We start from the raw sequence: 23,696 nt of genomic DNA, 5'->3' as shown, positions 1-23,696 counted from the left end.
AGTACATGAGCTGTACCATGCTGTTACTCATTCCCAGGTAGGTTATTGATAACATTAGCATGCTGATGGTTCCTACAAAACTTCCTGTCCTAAGGTCACATTTAAATGGGAGAGATTTGAGAAGATGAGTGTGGGTCATGGAGAAGGTCATCGATATTAATCATGCCAGAGTCCCTTCTCCCCTCTTTACCGCCAGTCCCAGATAGCATCATTGATTGAGGCCAGTGATTAATCCCCCAGCAAAGCAGGTGGAACTTGTGAAATCACATCTTTAATTTGTTTCTAATCACTGGCTGGACGGTCACATGGCAACACAGACACGTAAAAATGGATGGATGCCTTCCTAGCAATATGCACAAAGCTGCTTTAGAGGGTACCTTTGCTGTGTTTACTGCTGCCTACTGAGCAAGACATATCTGTACAAGTTCACTTCAGTTGTCAAAATGTGTTCATTTGGAATGCTTTGCAACACCATCAACACAGATTTGGGGGTTTGAGTAAGAATCATAAATTTAAATAAATATATGGTAATACAGTAACCCTAACCCCTAGACAATAAAGATACACCTAAACATGCCTGAATTGCATTAGATAACAAAATATTAAACCAGGAGGCTTCTGCAAACAAATGATGCTAGAGCTTATATCAAAACTAACTTTACACATCTGAGCCTTTTTTGCAATTACTTTAAACCAAATGATCCCAAGGGGATTTTCAGTGGATGGACGTTTTCCCTTAAGTTTACCTGCCCACTTCCTGTTTAGTAATATATTGATGCACACTTGTTCCTTATGCTGTTTTCAGACTGAGCATATGGGTGATTCTTACAAAACCTGTCAAGAAAATATCCTTGGCATATTTAACCTGTAAGGTCAGTTTTTCCAATACAATGTTCAAGCGGTAGGAATACCGAGGTGACTGAAGAAATGTTAATATCAAGATGGTATAAAACTGCATTTCTTGTCTATTACCTTCTCCTGCGTATACCTCATGACAGAAATACAGTAAGCACAGTTAGAATAGCTAAATATGTGGGAGAGCATTGTTTAGAACCATATTAAGACTCTATTGTAATACAGTATGTAGCACTTAATTGCTTAATCTTAATATTAGTTGCACAGTTAAATTTGACATGGATTATAAATGAAATGTTTAATAAGAGTTAAGTCTTACAAGGTTATATCAGATGGTTACAATTTAGATGAAATAGTTACAAATTGGATGTATAAAATATGTATATGAAACCAGTATGTGTGAGAGAGACTTATGGATAGAAAGAGCGAATGAGAGAGAGAGAGATACCATTGAGAGCTAGAGTCTGGCTTTATGGCCTGTAAGTTGCCCGAGAGCAGAGTCTAGAGAGAACAGCCAGAGCCGAGAAGAGAAAAGAGCCCAGAGCCAAAGTCAGAATTCTTTTTTATCTTTTCTTTGACCATGTGACCAGAACCAGACCAGACACGTTTAAACTGACCAATCAGACCACCTATTACCCCCAGCATGTTCATGTTGTTACCATTTACAGAGCTCCGATACGCAAACACCTCGGCCAGTAGGCTGATAGATCACTATCAGCACTCTCTGTAATGCAAGAGGTCTGTTTTCATGAAGAAATGGGGGTTTAGCACAGAAATTTATTATTTTGTTCATTTCAACCTTACAAACCCAAAATCAATATGAAAAAAAATTAAGTTCTATTTTGCAAGGAAATCAAGCTTATATTTAGGAGCATTAAGGTGTATATATAAGCCACAAAAGGCTGAGATTTCATTAAACAAATAGCCTATATGGTCTCCATGAGCTACATGCTTCATCAGTAAGTGAATAATTAATATCACATACACACTGTGTGTGTATTAATGACAAAGAGTAGAGCACTTTATTCACTGTGAAGCACGTAGCACATACACACTATATATTTATTAATAAGCATGTTACCCATGTAGCAAACTTCTTTTCCGGAGGTGTTAAAGTGAAGCTGTCAAAAATATCCGAAACGGCAAAATTTTATTTAATTGAAAATTTAAAAAATGCGAAAGTAATGTATTACCTCTGTATGGTAAAAGGTCATATTCAATGTAGTAGTAGTTATCGTAACGCAATTATTACAGTAAAAAGAATGCTGCTGTACAATGATTTTCTAAATGAAAACCAGTGAAAATGAAAACCAGTGCTTTGGGGGTCAATTATGATGTATAAATAATATAGCACTTTAATAATATATAATTTAATCACTTTGTGGTAATGAGAATATCATAATGACCATCTATCTTAAAGCAGGCTTCAATTTCTATATGCAGTATTCTATTATTAGAGTAAAATAGGTCCAGGACATTTTCTTGACAGGTTTTGTGAGAATCTCCCATAAACAATTCCTATGATTTGCAATCTCACTTAAGATGGCTGAATACCCTATGAAGTCCACTGCACTACAGGGCACTACAGGGCACTACAGTATCAGCCGATTGGAACGTACCACAAGATATCCTCCAGTTTTTTACCCCCACCATGTTCAACTCTTTTTAAGTCTGTCCTACATCACATCTAAATTGAAAAAGGGGGAAAAAAAAGATATGGAATTCCATTCAAGCATGTTTAATTTTCTAGACAGAGGCTTGAACTGTTGATCTCATTACAAGAGAGGGATAATGAATGTTTTGTTTGCTTGTTCAAACGCCTCTATATGACTGCAATTCTCCGTAGCCAGTCATCTTCAATGTTCTGTTTTGACAACAGGAGATGAAAAATGTCCAAATTTGTGCTAATATGAAATCTCATGCTCTTTTAAATTAATAGTTGAGATGGGAAAATTATTCTGACACTTCCTTCGCTCTCAGAACTGTCTTTAGGGAGAAAGTGGGGTAAATTGGGGTGTTAGATGAAAAGAGATCTGAAGCAGTTTGAGAAACACTTAGAAACTCAGTGTGGCTTTATTTGGTTTTGGGTTTTAGTGCAAAAATTGATCCTTTGCTCTTCAGTTCTCATATCTGACTCTGTTAAAGAAAAGTGACTTTAAAGCAGTTTTAAAAGGTTTACATGTACATTGAATGTTTTACTAAGATATGTGCATGCATTATTGTAATGCATTAGTCAGAATTTCCAAGAAACAAGGTAAACCGTAATGTATTCATTTTAAATGATTTGGTGATGTATTCAGGTTCAAATGTGTATTTTAGCTGGTGTTGACAACACCATCCAGATCTTTTAATAAATAAACCCCCTCGTGATATGAATACATATTAGAGCGATGCTAGTGACATTTAGATCCAGTGTGGTTATTCATAAAGAGCCAAAGCCCCACCCCATGCAGACGACCGTTGGTTCAGGAAGGAAGAGCCCACCACAACACAGTCTGCTGCTAATGAGCCAATTATCTCTGCAGTGCAACACAGGAAGTCGTGGCTGTGAAAGAGCAACATTTTTTTTATTCATAATTTTTACAAGAGCATGTCAACGCTCTGACGCTGTGAATGTTAGACACATGGGGAAGGGCTTATTAGTGCTTTTTATGTTTCTTTTCTTTGAAAAAAGATAAACCATTTTAATTTTTTATATCATTAGCTCAATATTTTGAGTAAAATTTTTATTAAAAAATGAATATGAATTTCAGAATTTCTTACTATTTGGTATGTCCACCTTTTGCTTTAATGACACCATGTAATCAAGCTGGCATGGACTCAGTAGTTTGTGCAAAACATCATGTTATCCAGCATGATCTGAGAAAGTTCCAAACAGCATCTTGTGTGCTTCAGCTGAAGCAAGGAAATCTGACCTTTTGCACAAAGGTCACATGAGGAGACATGGTCAATGTTACAAATGTGCTTTATTGATTAGTGATCTAAAAAAAAGTGCCAAATATATAACATATCTTATTCATTTTATATCACAAGATTTATTAATTTATTTAAAATGTATTTATTTTCAAAGTGGTCTCAGAATTGGAACCCACTGTAATCTCGGAAAGTCTGAATTTTCAATTTCCTACAAGAAAACGTGCAATGAAATGAAACTTGAAGTCAGACTTCCGACTTGGGAACTCGTGCTGAAATCTTTTTTTTTTTTCTTCTTTTCTTTTTTTTTGTATTATTATTATTATTTATTTATTTATTTATTATTACTATTAAACAATAAACAAATCACATAATAGTAAAAAACAAATCACCAGAAACCACGGGGTAAAAAATTAAATAATTACAAATTAAGTAAAAATAAACAGTTAAAAATCACAGCAATAACAATTAAAATAAATAAAAATAAGCAAAATGAATATAATAAAGTACATTACAAATGCACTCGTGCGGAAATCTTCAACTCCGATTTCGAAGCTGCGTGACGTCACACACGCATGTCGGCACCCAAGGAGATTTACAAATTTAGTGATAAACATTCACTTTTATTCAATAATATCGATCAGTGAGTCAATGTTCCTACATTACATGATAATAAAGCTTGTTTAACAAATGTTTGCAGAGACAGGTGAACAAACCGTTGTAAATTATACTCTCTTTCTACAATCGTAAACCTGTAGCACAAATGCTAGTGTTGCAGCGTTGTTTTTTGATTGGGTTGTTATGAAGATGTCTATTGTGAAATTCAAACACCTGCTATTATATGACAGTATAAAGAGAAAATTATAAACCTTGTAATTTTTCATAGGATTTACCAAATAAAAAAAAGATGCAAAACACAGTAAAGGATTGATCATGCTAAAAATAAAAAAGTACATTTTATGTAAAAAAAAATAAAATAAAAAAAAATTTAAATTAAGAGAGAAAGAAAAGAAAAAATGACATCTCACCAGTTTGTAATGATAGCACATGTTGCACAGCTGCCATGCTTGTGCAAACCCCAAACCCAATGCTGCCACATTAAGACTGTATAACAGCGCCATCTAGTGGCCTGTTTAAAGAAAATAAAAACAAAAAAACTTTCACTTCTGGGTCAGTGCTTGAAGCCTGTAAGAATTTATTTTTTGCCTTTCACAATTATAGGCTTTCTGTTATTGAGTGGTTCAATACCTGTAGGGTAGAGAGATTCATATGCGCCTGGGTGGAAATCTAAGAGATACTGCCCCCAGATTCACCACAGCATTTAATTATCTGATGGTTCACTATTACCTTTCCTGTCCTATCCATCACAACAGTATAACTGTCCTGATGTACCATTAGGACTTTCATTACAACAAGTCTGAATGGACTTTCCAGGTGTGTGTATGTTTTTTTATTTTGATGCAATGACATACATATCTTAGATGTGGCTTAGTAGACCTTTTAAAGTACTTTTTGGGGCCAATGGAAACTTACACAACATAGGGATGCCTACAAAACAAGATCAAGCAATTTGCTAATTATGTAGGTCATATAATGTGCAATAAACAGTTCTCATTATGTTCCTTTTCTTTTTTCCACAATTTTATAGTAAATAAATAATAATTGTGTAATTGCATAAGCAATAAAGGGCCGTAGCTAGTGAGGTGAAAGTTGGTAATGATTCAAGGGGCCCACAGGTCCAGGGGGGCCCCACATCAAATTCTAAACTGTATTTTTTAATAGGAAAGAGCCCCAGAGCAATATACATGAATGGGGCCCTGAATACTAATGTGATAATTCAGACAGTTCAGCTAAGCCAGGTCTGTGTCAGGACAAGTTAGCATGACTCCTTTAGATTATACAAATTTTTTCCGTCTTAGCTATACTAATCAGCATGTTACGAGCTTTTCATAATATACAAACAGATTCTTGCCATCATGGCAAGGAAAGCCTATTTATACTTAAATTAAGCAAACAGATATTAAATGCTTCAGCGTTGTTGTGTAACTTGTTGGTTTGTTGTTAGTAGATTCTTACTTTAAGGAAAATATAAAAATGGTCCATTCAGACTTTTACATTTTTATACCTTTTCTTTCAGGGGGCACGTCTGAACCGACAGCAATATTTATCTGTCAAAAGGCTTCCTATGTCCCATACATAGCTATATATTCTGAATGTAAAAATATTTCCACACTAAAACTGGACTGCTGTCATTCAGCTTCAAAACGAACTGTTGATCTTATCTTATAATATTAATATCCAAGTGCCCTCGACTGATGAAGTCTTGATGAAACATTTTAATATTTTGGTAGAAATAAAATCTCTCAGAAACACTACTTTAGATGTCTCTGGGCCCCCAATGTCCTCATCAGGACCCCCCACACCCACCCCCCAAATTGCTGCCAATGTGGAAAGTTATAAAAACTATATCTAAAAAAAAAAAGATACATCATTTCACCGCCATATAACTACTAACACCATGTAAGCTACATATTATTATCCGAATCTTTGTTGGGAAGGAAATGTAGAGACCTGGGTAGGGTTGAACCAGCTGTGTGGAAGGTCTCACTTAAGTTAAGACATAAAGTTCACACTAAGGTCTTAGTAACTACTAGTTAGTTTGTAACTAAGTCAGTGCCTGCACTGCACCACCTGTTCTTAGGCTAGACTTAACTAGTAGGTTGTAAAGATCTCCGTAAAGTAATGTGTATTCACATAATATGACGTTGACTTGTATTTATCCAATAAGCAGCCTTCAAATTTGTACACAGAAGCGTTAAAACTGTTACGGTTGATGTTCAACATCGTGCAACACTCAAATATTTAGTAGTGCGTAAATTGTGACTAAATGCCCATTTACGCCACAACTAGCCTAAGTTGTAACGTACGTATAGCTGGAGCAACTGGCCCCTGACCTTTTGAATTGAGTACTCCTGCTCTAGTGCCCAATGGTCAACAGATGTAGAAAATAAGTCCCGCCTTACCAGTTAAATTGCCAATCACCTTTAAGTGATACATGCTGTGTCGGAATATCCATACTTCCCAAATATATAGTATGCCAAAAACAGTATGCCAATGGAGTAGTATGTCCGAATCCACAGTGTCCATGAAGCAGAAAGGGAGAAGTACCCGGATGACCTACTATTTCCAGTGAGATTCTGAAGAGTGGATCGACTGGACACTTTACGATCCCATAATCCCTTAGGAGCTGAGGCGACGTCACGTTCAAAGTGCTGGATGTAAAAGAACGGTGGTGAATCGCGAGTCGGACGACTCTTATCAACTGAAGTGCTACAAATACCACGATAACTGTTCCCTGTGCTTAAATGGTGCTTGTTTTACAAAACCTGAGCGGATAGTTGTCACGGTTGTTGTTCTTACTTCATATATTCGGGTCATGAGACAATGCCCACATACCCGGATGAAGTATATCCGAAATCTATGATGTGTTCACGTAATCTCGGAATTCCATGAAAGCTCCGATTTGACTGCCGTGACGTCATGTGAAAAGAACCAATATGGCAGCGACCTCAACAGTTGAAAGTAGTGAACATATTTCTGTTTAATATACTATTTTATTATGCCATTGATACCTGGATCATTTATTTTTGTTCGTAAAACTTTTTCAAAAACATATAATGAAGTGATACATTTTCTGTCATTATCAACAAAGCCGTTTTGGCATTAGAAGTGTTGCCATACAAGATATGAGAGCGTGAACGGCTCAGAATAGAACCTCACAGTTGCCATCTCGTAATTACAGTAATTCCAACATGAGGTGAACGCACCACTATTCATAGTACTCGCATGCATACCTAAAAGAACGTACTGTTTTGTCTGCAAATAAGTGCGCCCTTCATCAAATACAGTACATACTGTAATGGTACGTTCACTTACAATGCGAAGAGAGCATTTCGCGCAGTGCGATTACATACAAAGAGAATGCAAAGATGCGAATAGACGCCAATTCTCGCCGGGTAGCGCAAGAAGCGAATGATGCAACTCAAACTCGAAATTTTTTAACTCAAGCGAGAAATTCGCTTGAGACGTTGTCACGAAAGCTTATCAGCAATGAGATTGTCCGGGTGTCACTGACTAAAAAAATGGATGAAAAAATTGTTGTAGCGGTGTGTGGGCACCCGGAATTGTATGACACAACGTCATACATGTACAGAGGCCGGACGAAAAAAGACATCACTTGAAGGAAAGTGAGCGAGGAAGTTGGACTACCTGGTAAATTCTGAAAATATGCAGCTATTGGTTGTACTTTACTATGAACCAAGTCGTAGAAGCCAATCCTCATGTCATTTTCCTGAAGAGAAGGGGAAATACTCGTGGGTTACTCGCGAGAACGTGAGTTTAAACACAAATTTATAATTCAGCAGTCAAACTCCCGCGAGCAATACGAGGCGAAATTTTTCTTTGCGTTGTATGTGAACGCAACATAACAGCAGCCAACGCGGTTTCGTACGCAGACGTGACATCAACTCGGGCATGCGCATTAGCTATACAAGCCGTGCAAATTGCGTGTTTTAGCATAATATGAGGTAAAGAAGCACAATTTATGATTCCAATATTATGAAATTGTATTGCTGATTTGAAATGTGTTCTTTGATCGTAATCTTGACCAACCGTTTTTGATAATTCGGTGTTCCCCCATTCAAGAAGGCAGGAGCTGCACGGGCATGACTGGAAATTGCCTCCCGAGAGCGTTCCAAAGATGGCCGACAGTGATCTGACTCGATAGAAAGACTTTGGCAGCAGTGTGCCAGATAAAGCAGCAGTTGTCTTGAGTTCGAATGTACTAAGTAGGCGTGTGCGAGGGATTATGACATCAGCAGCAGACAGATCACAGCGAGCGAACATGTTTAAAAGTTTCAATGGCTTGTAGTTGTGTGCGTCGATGCCGTTCCGCGCTAAACACAACAGGATAAACAGTTTTTATTTTTTTTATTTTGGCGTGATACAAATTCGTTCCTACGCACTGACCTTTTGGGGAGCTCGAATGCAGAATATCGCGTAGGAGTCGCTCTGTGCGCGGTAAAGATTTGCTGTCTGCCTGTTTCCCTTCATCTCTAAATGGAGTCACGGGTCGAATTCAGCCATGAGGAGATAAACGGCACGATATGGGAAGTTCCCATAAAGTACATTTGCTTGAAGCAGATCGGAACGGGAGCGTATGGCAGTGTATGGTGAGTTCCTCTTTTTGCGGTGCTTGCCTGACCGCTTGATAGTCATCAACTGCTTCTCAACAGGTTGACACATGAAGCAGGACGCAATGAAAACATACACTTCTTAAAATGGTGTTTCAATGTTGAGCAAGGCTGTGCACAAGTTGATTCCTGTATGTTATAACCTGGATATGACATGTTACAACTTGGCTTGCATCTGAATTGTGTACCCGTTGCTTTGATTTCTCCACCATTGATTTGGGTGATTGGCGATATAGAATTATACATATGTATGGGATCAGTCTTAAAGGAATATTTCGTGTTCAGTACAAGTTGAGCTCAATCGACAGCAGTTGTGGCATAATTTTGATTACCACAAAAAAATGTATTCCGATTAGTCCCTCCTTTTCTTCAAAAAAGCAAAACATCTGGGTCGCAGTGAGGCTCTTATAATGGAAGTTAATGGGGACTATCTGAAAACGCACTGTTTCGAAAGTATAGCGACGTGACGTAAATATGCGTGTTAACATGATTTTAGTGTGTTAAAATCGCGTACTGACCTTTTCTGTGAAATGTTATATCCAATTTTACCACTTTGTTGCCATGACGACGCAATACTATAAACCCGAAAACGACAGCAAAAACGACAATTTAAACAATTTTACAGCTCAAATAATAAACCAGTTTTAACACAAGAATTAAGTGCTTTTATACATTTTTAAGCCTCACATTTCTGCCTTTAAAGTCCCCATGAATTAAAAATTGACCATACTTACTTTGTTTGCCTAAATTGATCGTTTTGTGGTGAACAATTCATCCATGCAAGTCAATCCACACAGAAAAAAATTTTGGCTTCGTAATCTTTAATCAAAATCTGAAAATTCCCCGCCCCTCTGCATTGGAGGACCTTGCCTGATGACGTAGGTTTGACGGTTTAGGTGTCTCCTTAACATCCGTAACCACGCCCCTCCAATTGACAGTAGACAGGTTGCCTGTGTGTTTGCGAGCATTGACAGCGTGTGAAAGGAGAGATGGCGAGGAGGTGCATTTTTGGTTGTGACACTCACGGAACACTTTTTACCATTCGAACCCTCCGCATGTAACGGCTCAAACACGTAAGGGCTGATTCCCCCGTGACGAAATGATCCTCCGTGTGTTCCTGTTCTTCTTTATCTTCCTCCTCCTCCTGCTGCAGGACGGGGACTGCTGGCGGTGTTTCAGGCGGCGAGTAATCCTCAACAACTGATTGTAAACTTGCGTTAAGATCTGCCTCCATTTCTGAATGAAACACCTACTTTTTTAGATTCTATCAGGTGCTAGTTGGAAAAAAAGCCACGCCCACTAGTTTGCCTCATTTAGTATTCCGTTTCTCTCGGAAATACGTCACAACACTGGAGAAAAGTCGTTTGCAACTTCCGGTTCACGGGGACTTTAAACCCTCCAGACATTCACATATATTGTAAGTGCCTCACTGTAACCTGATTTAAAAGAAAGAAATTATGAAAAGAAGGGGCAAGTCGAAAATAATTTTTGTGGTAATCAACATTATGCCATAAATGCTGTCGATTGATTAACTTGTATTAAACCCAAAATATTCCTTTCAGATTTTTTTGGAATGTCACAGTTTTGCATAGGGATGAACTGATGGATCAGAAATCTGGCTTATACCGATAACAGATTATTGTTTGTTATTAAAATCTATAATTTTTGCCAGTTTTTAATAATAATAATATAGATGCAATATTAATGAAGCCTAAACAGGCATAAACATGTTTTAATGATCAGTACAGTAGAAAAAAAAATGGATAAAAAGATCAATATTACGTAGTTTAAAAATCTGGCACTGCAAAAATAGAATTGGAAATAAAATTGAATCGGAAAACAAAGTTTGAGAACTTTAATGTGACTTGTTAAAACTGTGTCTTGGCAATTATATGTATCGTTGTCCTATTATTGACTGTGACTATCATGTTATTACTAATATAATTCATCATTATATGATCTATCCCAAACATTTTCACATTTCCTGTTTCAGAGTTTGATGTCACAAAAGCCTTATCAACAGCACAATAAATCATTTGTGAAAAAGGAGGGTGCAAAAACCACAAGATCTTGCAACTTCGTTTTTTGTGACCAAAAAAAATGTGACATAAACAAAGTTTATTTTGTCTGGTTTCTTGTTTGAATCTTGATGTTTCTATCAGTAGACCTTTTTCACAGACTGTGATGACACGTTTCTCTCTCAAAACATTTTGTATTACATTTTTAAATATCGAGTGTAAATTTAGAACATTATGCTTTGTTTTATATTACACTGAAATTTGTTTATATAAAACGAATTACCACAGCTGCGAGGGGGTTTCTATTACAGCTGCTGAGAGAAAGACAGTACATTTGGCATCTTCTCCCATCTGACTTGCTCCACTGCTCTCTATTTTTTTCCTCTTCTGTAAAGTCATTCAAATGTAATAGTGGATTTTATTTATTTTATTTTAATTTTTTGATCTTGGAGCAAATGGATAAGTGAAAATAACATTTGCTGTGATCTCCTATTCACTCCCATTCACCTGCAAATGTTTACTTACGTGGTCCAAAACCCTGAGTGTGAAAAAGGTCTGTTCTTTAATCTATTACAATAGGTTATTTTTGGTTATGATTGTGATTGTTTTCCCAATTTCAGCTCAGCCATCAACAATAAAACCAATGAGAAGGTGGCTATCAAGAAATTACACCGGCCTTTTCAGTCTGAGATCTTTGCGAAGAGAGCGTATAGAGAACTACGGCTCCTCAAGCATATGAAACACGAAAATGTGAGTGCAATCTATGCCTAACATGCCTTGAGGTATTGTAGTCAAACAATGTTGCTTATATTGTTTCCATATATTAGTTGTATGACCATAAATTAGTTTAAATTGTTTTGAGACATTTGCTAAAGCATATGCATGCTTGAATGACACCAGACTCATTGTTATCATTGAGTATGGTGTGAGTATTACGTTTCTGCACAGAACAGGATATATGTTTTGACACACTTGATGATTGATTTCAATGTCCTTTACGGTACCTGGTTTAAGTATGTAATAGATTACACTGAAAACTAGGCAGGCTTTTTCAGGGAGTCTTTCAATATAACAGCATTAAATTGCCTTGAAAAAAACTATATGACTCACTTCTTTTTGCAATTTAAATTTTCCTATCCAACCCAGGTGATAGGCCTGCTAGACGTCTTCACTCCTGCCTTGAGACTTGACACTTTCCAAGACTTGTAGGTTTTTTTTATGAGTCTTATTTTGTAGAAACATACCTGATAGCCATATGCCTGAGCTTATTTTTGAAAATGTATTTATACAAATAAATGTCATTTTCTCTTTGGCTTTTAGCTATCTGGTGATGCCATACATGTACACGGATCTCTCCAAAGTCAAGGGCCCCCTCTCAGAAGACCGTGTACAGTTCTTGGTCTATCAGATGCTGTGCGGACTAAAGGTCAAATCAAAACAATATCTCACAGAGAGAGGCAAAACACTAACATTGTGTCCTAACCAGGCATGACACAACAAGTTTCCTGACACAAATACACACCAAAAATGTAGTGTGATGAACACAGTCACAGCCATTTATAAAATACACTCACTGAGCGCTTTATTAGGAACACTATGGTCCTAATAAAGTGCCTGATGGGGTCTTCTGCTGTTGTAGCCCATCCACCTCAAGGTTCGATGTGTTGTTCATTCTGAGATGCTATTCTGCTCACTACAGTTGTACAGAGTGGTTATCTTATTTACCGCAGCCTTTATATCAGCTTGGACCAGTCTGGCCATTCTCTGTTGACATTCCGTCCACAGAACTGCATCTCACTGGATGTTTTTTTTTAGTTTTAAGCACCATTCTGAGTAAACTAGAAATACTGCTGGAGATTAGCAGTTACAGAAATACTCAAAACTAGCCCGTCAACAATCATGCCATGGTTGAAATCACTAAGATCAAATTTTTCCGCCATTCTGATGGTTGATGTGAACATTAACTGAAGCTCCTGACCTGTATCTGCATGATTTTATGCATTGCAGTGCTGCCACATGATTGGCTCATCAGATAAATCACATTAATAAGTAGGTGTACAGGTGTTCCTAATAAAGTGCTTAGTGAGTGTATTTGATGTTTATTAAACGGTTATGTGCAGGATTTTGGACTAAAGAGATTTCAGTGTGGGTAGGGCTTCTATTACTGCATAATGTGACACAAATAAGAGCCAAATGACTGAAAACGTTAGTTTATCGTCGTGCCTGGTTTTGGACATGATGCAAGGCATAAATTGATCATTTTATGACCCTATTTTTAGCTTCTCAATACATATTACAGGTCTTATTGTGCATGATTTATCAGTCTTCCTAATCTTGCATTAAAATTAAATAATTTGCTCCACCTCCGAATTGACTTTCATTTTCTACTGATATCACCAAGACCCCTTTAGTTTCAAGCTATGTGTGTTTCAGGAGGGGAGAAGGTCTGGCTCCATTCTGGAATTGAATGGCCACTTTTAACGATACAACATATAACCAATTGCTAAAAACAAGTCTCCCACTCAGAAAAACATCACATTATGGAAGTAAAATGGGTTTCTGAATGCTGTTCCATGCTAACATCAATAAATATAAACAGATTCTTGCATCTGCAAAACACATCTGCCATTTACTAGGTCAGAACAGATCTTCCTGCAAACCCTTACAATAATAATGCAATCCAGTTTAGTCCAAGAAACAAGACAAGCACTTGATGATTTGTGTTGAAGATTCAAACTGCCTATAGGAATATAGTACAATCAGTACTACTATTAGTATAATCAAGTAATAAAACAACACTGTGAGGAATTACAAGATACTAATTTGTGCAATTTCTCTCTCTATCTCCCTCTGTTTGTCTCCACTCCACAGTACATTCATGGTGCTGGCATCATTCACAGAGTAAGTGAGACTGGCAATGAATAAACAGCATCTGCTCATCATTTTCATTTCCGCACAGAGCTGAATTGAAGACACATGGCATCTCATGGGATTGCTGTAACTCTTTGCGGGGAGACATCACTGTAATCGTTGGAGGAGTTTTCATCTCCATTAATTACATCTAGTTACAGTTGATTCACTTATATGTGTTGATCAGTGGACTATCAACTGAGATTATCTATGCTTTTTATCTGATAAGATGAGCAAGCAGCCATCATATTCAGTTAATAGTTATAAATATGTAATGCACTAGGGCTGGGCATATACAGTATGATGGTATAAATGTGTCAACAGGTAGAGACCCTGCTATAGGCCCACTGTTTATACGACAATACCCTGAAACATCTATATTAACTGGCTTCATTCAAGCTAAAAAAAAGTATTAGTTAACCACTAAATCAACCTGAATACATTAGGTTACACCAACAACTCATTTTAAGGGTTAGAACAGGTTGAAATAGCTCCTTAAGGGAATAGTTAATCCAAAATGATAATTTATATGCCACCTCAAAATCAACATTCTTCTGTGGAACGCAAATATATTTGATCTGAGATATGAGGAGTTTATGTCCATACAATGCAAGTCAATGAGGTCCAACATGTTCAAGCTTCATAAAGACAGTATAGAAGACATGGAATAAACCTCTTTCTTTTATGCTGCCTTTATGTCCATTTTCTAGCTTGAAGTTTTGGACCCCATTGACTTGCATTGTATATAAATACATCATATCTCTATCCAAAATTATTCATTTGTGTTCCGCAGAAGGAAGAAAGTCATATGAGTTTGAGACTGCATTAGGGTAAGATAAAGATGAGAGAATTATTCTTTTTGGGTAAAATATATTTTTTAAGTTGGCAACAACAAGTTTACCACTTGTTACAGTGTATGTTCATGGGGCGTTTTTAAAAACATCCGATACCAATCATTAAACTATAGTCTACTCTAAAAACGATTTGCAGATGGGCACCTGCTGTTGATTATAATGGAAGGGATTTAGTTTTGAAGTACCGTTTGTGTCAATTGTAGACATGGAGTAATGGTGCATTTACATCATGATGGAATTACTGTAATTCCGAGATGGTAACTCATAGATTCTACTCGGAGTTATTCACGTCCTCAGACCTCATAAGGTATTTGTTTCTATGGCAACACTTACAGTGTAACGCCAAAACAGCTTTGTTGTTGATAACAGCAATATGTTTTTCACTAAAGTAATTCATTGATTCACTTTTATATGTTCTTGCATAATGTTTAAGAACAAAAAAAGAAGCTCCAGGCATCAGTAAATGATATATTAAGCTGAAATACAGGTTCACTACCTTCAACTGTTGAGCCCGCTGCCATATTGGTTCTTTTTACATAACGTCACGATTGTCAATTCTGAGCTTTCTGAGTTTACAGCTTGTATGAAGACGTAAATGCTATTTACAAATCGAAATTTCCTTATTACGAGAATTCCAAAATGACATGACTGCACCATAACTGTGGGTTACTAAAGGTTAACCCCCCCCCCCCCCCATTTTTAATTTAAGGTAATACCAGTGGTTTCCTGTTTGGTGTGGCAATTGCCTTTACATGCTCTGAACTGTTCAAAGCTGCCCTGCTCACTTCTAATTTGAAAAGTACAGCTTGCTCCCAGATGGAGAACCCACTAAGATCTTGTTTAATTATTCCATAACAATTTCTTTGTAGGAAGATTAACACCTCTATGCATTACAGGACCTCAAACCAGGAAACCTGGCTGTGAACCAAGATTGCGAGCTGAAGGTTTGTGCCACCGTTCTTTCACCATAAAAGAGAGAAGAGTAAAGCAATGACAATTGACAGTAAACATCTTGAATTTGTTCTGGCTGCAGATCTTGGATTTTGGCCTGGCACGTCATGCAGAGGCTGAGATGACAGGTTATGTAGTAACGCGGTGGTACCGGGCCCCTGAGGTCATTCTAAACTGGATGCACTACACGCAGACAGGCAAGACCTTCTTCTTTGTTAAGACTTCTACACACCTCCTTAAACTATATCCAAGAACTCGGTTTACTCAGGTCTTTTAGATTAAGCAAAATATTTGTTAAATAGTTATAGATTAAGTCATCTGTTGTGCTCTTTTTTTTTTTGTAACACTTCTGTTGGTCTAAATCAGTGGTTTTCAACCCTGTTCCAGGAGGCCCAAAACACTTCACATTTTGAATATCTTCCTAATCAAACGCACCTAATCAGCTCATTAGTGGAGCCTCCAGGACCAGAATTGGGTGTGTCAGAAAAGGGAGATGTAGTTCTATAGTGTCTCGTTTGGAAGGATGCGTCCTCCTGAGGTCGCTCGTATTTGTCGGCCGCATATGTCATCGAGGCTGTCACGTTTCAGAAAAGCGAGTAGGACACTGAATGCAGCCTTTGAATGTGACCTTCTTTCACGGGAATTTGGAGGATGCATGAGGTGGATCCTTCATGGGCGCTCACAACCCACAATTCTTTGCTTCAACGGAAATGTCTAAAACAATTACACCAATTTGTTTGAACATCATTGAATATGATGTTCAAACGCAAGGAATGTTAATTCCCAAGTTGAAGTACCTGCATAGTATATAATATGCATAATTATATTAATATATAATTAAAATAAAGAATTAGACTAAAAGTACACCTGTAAAATCTATTGTATTTTCTCTTAACATCATTATAACCCTCCTAAAATGTACCTCATGCATTCCCTTCCATAGGTACTTTGTTCCCTTCTGACTCAAAGTGCTTGCACTTGTTAAAGTGTGGCGTGCTGTCATAGCAACCGTGTCAAGTTCCGTTTGTCATACGAAGGCCGTCTCGTTTAAATGAGGCTTGTTTAAAGTAGGACACTCTGTATACTGCAGCCTTTAAAGGATGCGTCCTACCTTGCACGCAGCCTTCCGAACGAGACACAGCCATACAAAATGTGTGGTGTTGGGGGGGCCTCCCGGAACAGGGTTGAGAACCACTGGTATAAATGGGCACTTCCAATGTGATCTCAGTATTATTAGTAGAAGGTATTTGTACGTAAAGTGTAGTTTTATCATACATACATATCTTTATGTTTGCATAGACTCTGATATGCACAATATCAAATTATGGACAGCTTCTAAAATGTAAACACTTTTTAAAAAGTACTTTAAATATGTCAAAATATTTACAAAAACTTTCTTTAGGTTCATAGAATGTTGAATTCCTATTTTTTATTTTTTTTACAAATTAAATTCAATATGTTTAATACCGTTTAATACATTTATTTAGCACACTTAACACAAGTTAATTTAACACTATAATATGGACAGTGTGTTTCATACTTATTGAGTTGCGATGATTACATTTTGCCATATCAAAAGTCCCATATGTACGAACGGAGCCCATTAGAGAACATGGCGGGAAATTTTCTGAAATAGTTTGTGTACCCTCTCAATACGTTTTGTGTTCCCTCGCAATAAATTTGCCATGATTATACTACAGTATTCATATTTTAACTGTCATATTCGTAGTGAAACCATAGTAAAATGTTCCTGTATTATTACTATGGTTCAACGTCTTGACAAATGCTTTGATACCATTCCATAACATAGATATGAATCTTTAATTGCCAATTAGACTTATTTATTTGTTAACAAGATCAGTACTAGATTACTTTGTTTAGTACTTATGGGTGAATCTATTTTCATGTCAAATTGTTAACGCATGGTTTTAATGGCCATTGCTTGTTACAATGATGATTGTTGTTCAATATTTATTACGATTGTTGCCTTTTCCCCATTTCTAGTTGATATCTGGTCTGTTGGCTGCATCATGGGTGAAATGTTCAATGGAAAAACACTCTTTAAAGGCAAAGACTGTATCCTTCAGCATTCACCTTGCATAATTGATTCAGTACTTTTACCAACATCACATTTCTGATGGCAAATTTTCAAGTACCCTCAAAATAATGTAAAATGCACATTGATTGTAGTGATTGACAGTTACATTTTAATTTTGTTGATTGTAAGTAAGAAATCACAAATGACTGGAAAAGTCATGGAAATTAATTGGTAAAAAATGTGGGAACCCTGTAACTCAGAATCCATGCAATGCATTATCTTTAACTTTTTATATTTAGACATGGATCAATTGACTCAGATAATGAAAGTAACAGGGACACCCGGGACAGAATTCATTGAGAAACTAGAAAGCCCAGAGGTAAGGCTTTTTCAGTGCAACCATAGATACTTCAGCACCTTATCTTTATTATGTGATATGTGTGGTAGATCTGAATCTAAACTCTGATTTAACCAGAATGAATTGCTGAAAAACATAGCAATACAAAATAAGATAAACATTCAGGCCTTGAGTTCAGTCACATGAATTATTGACATCTTGCTGTAGCTACCATGCTAAGCTGTCAGCCCTGATCTTGATTAATGTCAATACCTTGCTGTCTCTTCATCACTGTTAAATAGGCAAAAAGCTACATCAAATCTTTGCCCCACTACCCACGCAAAGATTTCTCTGCATTGTTTCCCAGAGCCAGTAAAAAAGGTTAGTAATACCCTAATAAAAAATTTGTTCTGTCATGTTGTGACACATTTATTGGCTTGCAAGTGTTTTTTTCACTGTAAAATTTATGATTAAGTTTGACTGTATAGTTTCTGCTTGTCAAATTGACGTGTCATTATTTCTGACAAAAATGACAAGATGTTGGGCAATTGCAACAGCAATTTAAGCTAGTTTACTCATTTTACTCAAAACTGAAGGATGAATGTGACCAGACGAGATTGTCACATATATTTTGTACTGTTGCACAACGGTGAAAACGTCTAGACTAGTTATACATTGCAGCATGGAATGTAATAGACATCAAAAAAAAAAAAGTAGATTTGAAAGATCTTCCAAACATATAAAGGTGGATCTCATGAACATTTCACCTCAAAATCACTCTCATTCTCATAACTGTTAAATAAATGAATATATTGATATATTAATTTAAATTGTTTAGTACAATTGTTAGTATGCAGCATTGCAGTATTTGTTGTACCAAATTTTATTTATGCTGATTTTAAAGGAATAGTTCACCCAAAAAATTCAAATTCTCTCATCATTTACTCACCCTCATGCCATCCCAGATGTGCATGACTTTCTTTCTTCTACAGAACACAAACAAAGATTTTTAGAAGAGTATCTCAGCTCTGTAGGTGCATTCAATGCAAGTGATTCATTGCAAGAACGTTGAAGGTCCAAAAGCATATTAAGGCAGCATAAATGTAATCCATACATCTACAGTGATTTAATCTATATCTACAGAAGCTATTTGATAGGTGTGGGTGAGAAATAGATCAATATTTAAGTCCTTTTTTACTATAAATCTCCACTTTCACTTTCACATTCATTTTCTTTTGTGAGAATGTGGTGGGTGGACCTCGGACCCTCCAAGGGGGTCCGGGGGCATGGTCCCCAGGAAGAAAATGTTGTACATTTTGAAGTTAAATACAATCAATCTGATGCATTTTGGGAGCAAAATTAAGAGGCTATATCTATAAAAATGGCAAAATAAGTCACATCCATAAAGCATGGTAAACTAGATTAGAGCATGCATTTGAGCCATCAAAGAAATGAGGGAAAAGTGGTCACCTGTGTTGAACTTGCTCCTCAGATGCAAAAAATATTTACGTTGTCAGAGTTGCTGGTAATAAAGTTAATGCTACATAATTAGCTAACGTTAGCTAGCTAGATATAGCGTTATACATAGTTTTTCAAAACATGCAACCGGATATGTCAGTCGACATAAGCGAGGAGGCTGACAACTAACGTCGTTAGCTAATGTTAATGTTACCTAACATAGCTAACGTTAGGTTAACGCTAATTATCAATGATGACTTCTGCAGTAACGTTATCTGTTTGCTGCTGTACACTGATAATGATACAATTGTGTTTTGACTAGTGGATAACTGCAGTGGATACTGTAACGTTAGTTAACGTTACTTACCTCAAATGATGTTGTGTCCTCAAAATGCCTTGATGTCTTGGATGCACTGTGTGTGCGTGTGTGTGTGTAACTGATTGGGAGTGAGAGATGCTTTGCCGAAGTAACGGAGCAAAACACCATTCACTTTCATTGTATGGACCTACAGAGCTGAGATATTCTTCTAAAAATCTTTGTTTGTGTTGAGCAGAAGAAAGTCACACATTTGTGATGGCATGATGGTGAGTAAATGATGAGAGAATTTTTATTTTTGGGTGAACTGTCCCTTTAATAATAAAAACATTGTGTCAGGACAGGATGATTTTTATTGCTGTATTGTAATTAGAATGGGATTTTTTTTTTTTTTTTTTTGTATTACAGTAATATGAATTTGGGGTAAATGTTCTTAATTGTCATTGAAATAATGTTACAAAACAAAATATCTGAATTGCTTTAAAGACATCCTTCATTTCCTTTACGCAAAATATAATTTTTAATTTTGGGGTGAAATGTGACCCGGACACTTTTAAATATTTTAACTCATTATTTTAACTCAATATTTTAACCTGGCAGATTCAGGAAGTTGTTTTGAAAACAAAGTTTATTTTTGCAATTTCGTTTGGTGGTGCTAGTGGTGCAGAAATCACATACTTCAGCTTTAACAAAATGTACAAAACAATCTAATTGCTTTATGAATGAAGTTATTCTGAAGCATTTCTTCAAGTGAAAAAAAGGCAGTTTTTGCAACTTTTACATTATTTTATTTTATATCAAAACTTTAGAAATGCAATCTATAATCCCTGCAACATCAATTCTGTACACAAATAACACTTAAAAAACAATATAATTTTCACATGGTTTAATTGACTCCACTTAAACGATTTACCTCTAATTTTGAAGCAATTAAATTAGGATTGAACCTTAACTAACCTTAATCAGACCCAAATTACTCCATACTGTCAAACCATAGATCTGCTTGCTCCATACTAATACAATAATGTTATGTAATAATACACATGTCATCAACTGTTGCTAATATAATGTTGTTGCTCTGTGTATGGCACACCTGTGTCTTCCCTCATTACTGCTGCACTGGTAACTAACCCAAGCGGTAGAGCTGCTTGAGAAGATGCTGGTGTTAGATGCTGATGTCCGACTCACTGCTGATGGTGCATTGGCACACAGTTTTTTTGATGGATTAAGGGAGCCAGAAGACTGGACAGAGCCGACGCCATATGATAACAGCTACGACAATGCTACATTGCCCTTAGAAGAGTGGAAATGTGAGCTGATATTTTCAGTATATTACATATCTCTTCAGTTTGTTGTCCTAAAACTTGGAAGAGAATTAACATTTTCGAGATGTGTTCTGTTGGAAATGTCTAATGGGTTTCTTAGAGTAGTGGTTTTTGATTTATGAGTAAAATAAAACCTGTGGTGAACATTACTTGAAGAGACTTTCACATTGTGTTCTGCAACATAAATTACACTGTCATATCTCATGAATTTTGAAACCGATTCATATTTTAAAAATTGAATCGGTTACATAAGGACTGGTTGCACGAACTCATCCTTGTGGTAGATGCTGTCCTTATGTCAAATACATTTTTACAAAACACAATGATTGTGACACAAATTAACTTTGATGTATGACTTTGTGTACTTTATGTTGTAGAACCTACAAACCTTTGAAAGTCTCTTCAAGCTATGTTAACCGCAGACGTTATTTTACTAAAAATGTTATAACTGCTATTTTAAAAACCCATTAGAAACCCACGGCGCACTATTCTTCTGGGTTGGCCTACAAATTGATGTCATTATGATTATTATGGTTGCTGTACTTTATGTTTACATAGATTGAATATGTGTTTTATTATTTGTATATATAATGAGACCATTTTCTTCACAGGTTTGTCATTTAAAGAAGTGAGAAGCTTTGTTCCATTCCCAAGAAGAGACTCAAAGAGAAGAAACACACTCACAATGACTTAGTGATAGTGTGCTAAAGCAATAGTTCACCAAAAATTCGCTCAACGTTTACTCACACTCATGCCATCCCAGATGTGTATGACTCTATTTTTATTTTTTTTGCTAAACACTAATGAAAACTTTTAAAAGAATATCTCAGCTCTGTAGGTTCATACAATGCAAGTGAATGGTGGCCAGAACTTTGAAGGTCCAAAAAACACATAAAGGCAGCATAAAAGTAATCCATACAACTCCAGTGGCTAATCCATGTCTTCAGAAGCGATATGATGGGTGCGGGTGAGAAACAGATCAATATTTAAATCCTTTGTTACTGTAAATCTCCACTTTCACTCTCACATTCTTATTCTTTAGATTTTTTGCGATTCGCATTCTTCTTGCATAGCACCACCTACTGGATACGGAGGAGAATTTATTGTAAAAAAAATTGCTTTCTCACCAACACTATGTCATATCGCTTCTAAAGACATGGATTTAACCACTAAAGCTGAGATATTCTTCAAAAAAATCTTTGTGTTCTGCAGAAGAAAGAATATCAAACACATCTGGGATGGCATGAGGGTGAGTAAATGATGAGAGAATTTTACTTTTTGGGTGAACTATGACTTTCATGGTGGACTGTATTACAATGACACAATTAGACCTTCCATCTCTACCTTGGAGCAACTTAGAATGTATATTCACTCCTAAAAACTATATATAACTTGCAGTATTTTGTAAATGTGGTATTTCTGGGGCCATTTTATTATGATTTAGTTGTAACTGTCCTTCATTTATTGCCAATGTGCATAGCACAATAAAAGGATAGTTCACTCAAAAATTAAAAGCTTTCATCAATTTCACATTTTAGACACTAGTGAATATTCTGCTATATATCCCCTTTTGTGTTTCTCAAAATATTATTTGGGTTTTTGCATGAACTGTCCCTTAAGCGCTATTATCAGGCACTTATATAAAAAAAATGCTCTACAAAGAACTGCCACATTGTCATGTATTTTAGATTTATTGGTCTTAAATTTAAAACAAAATGAACATATTTCACATTTGGTATACATATAGACCTAATACAGATTGTATACAGTATAGTGAACAGCAAAAACAATGCATTTTTAAATATTATTTTGTTACTTTACTTCAGCTTTTTAGACTTCAGTCAAACACTCAAAGAAAGCTTCAGTATTGTGAGATGTTTACCTATAATTAAGGCTTGTTTTAGCTACCATCAGAACTGTTGAAAGGTGTGACAGAATGTTTTGCTTGGAGGAAAATGTAAATGAAGCGATAGATAAGCCATGACAAATGGCAACATGGGAGAACCTGAGGGCACACCAAGGTTTTATTAGCACTACGGTGTGAAATGTAGAGGCCCATTCAGTCCTTTGTGTTTTTTTATCTCTGTTGTTACAAAATGTGGGATTGTTTTTAACTGACATAAAAGCCTACAACTTTTATTCCACTGTCTTTTGTCATGTCATTGTTTTGTTTCAAGAATGTTTCTAAATATTCAGGACGAGTAAGGCACAAATGTGATCATTTAAAGGGAACATGCACCCAAAAATGAAAATTCTCAACATGTACTCACCCGCCTCATGACATCCCAGATGTGTATGATTTTCTTTCTTCTGCAGAACACAAACGAAGATTTGTAGAAGAATATCTCAGCTCCGTTTGTCCATACAATGAAAGTGAATGGGTACCAAAACTTTGTAGCTCAAAAAGCATATGAAGTAAGCATACAAGTAATCCATGTTTCCATGACTCCAGTGGTTGAATCTATGACT

General features: G+C 36.4%; 1 protein-coding gene across 1 annotated transcript; it reads left to right on the top strand.

Moving 5' to 3' along the window:
* The first annotated feature begins 8,223 nt into the window (after positions 1-8,223).
* mapk13 (mitogen-activated protein kinase 13) lies at positions 8,224-23,383 on the top strand. The gene is made up of 12 exons (XM_052094052.1): positions 8,224-8,999; positions 11,659-11,788; positions 12,185-12,243; positions 12,359-12,464; positions 13,910-13,939; positions 15,699-15,746; positions 15,836-15,950; positions 17,758-17,829; positions 18,091-18,170; positions 18,431-18,509; positions 21,039-21,212; positions 21,839-23,383. The coding sequence occupies exons 1-12, from the start codon at positions 8,887-8,889 to the stop codon at positions 21,919-21,921; spliced, it is 1,089 nt and encodes a 362-aa protein (XP_051950012.1). The 5' UTR covers positions 8,224-8,886; the 3' UTR covers positions 21,922-23,383.
* Positions 23,384-23,696: the final 313 nt, after the last annotated feature.

The sequence above is a fragment of the Xyrauchen texanus genome, chromosome 27 (genome assembly GCF_025860055.1).
Source record: "Xyrauchen texanus isolate HMW12.3.18 chromosome 27, RBS_HiC_50CHRs, whole genome shotgun sequence".
Classification (NCBI taxonomy): domain Eukaryota; kingdom Metazoa; phylum Chordata; class Actinopteri; order Cypriniformes; family Catostomidae; genus Xyrauchen; species Xyrauchen texanus.
This window is presented reverse-complemented; position numbering and strand designations above follow the sequence as displayed.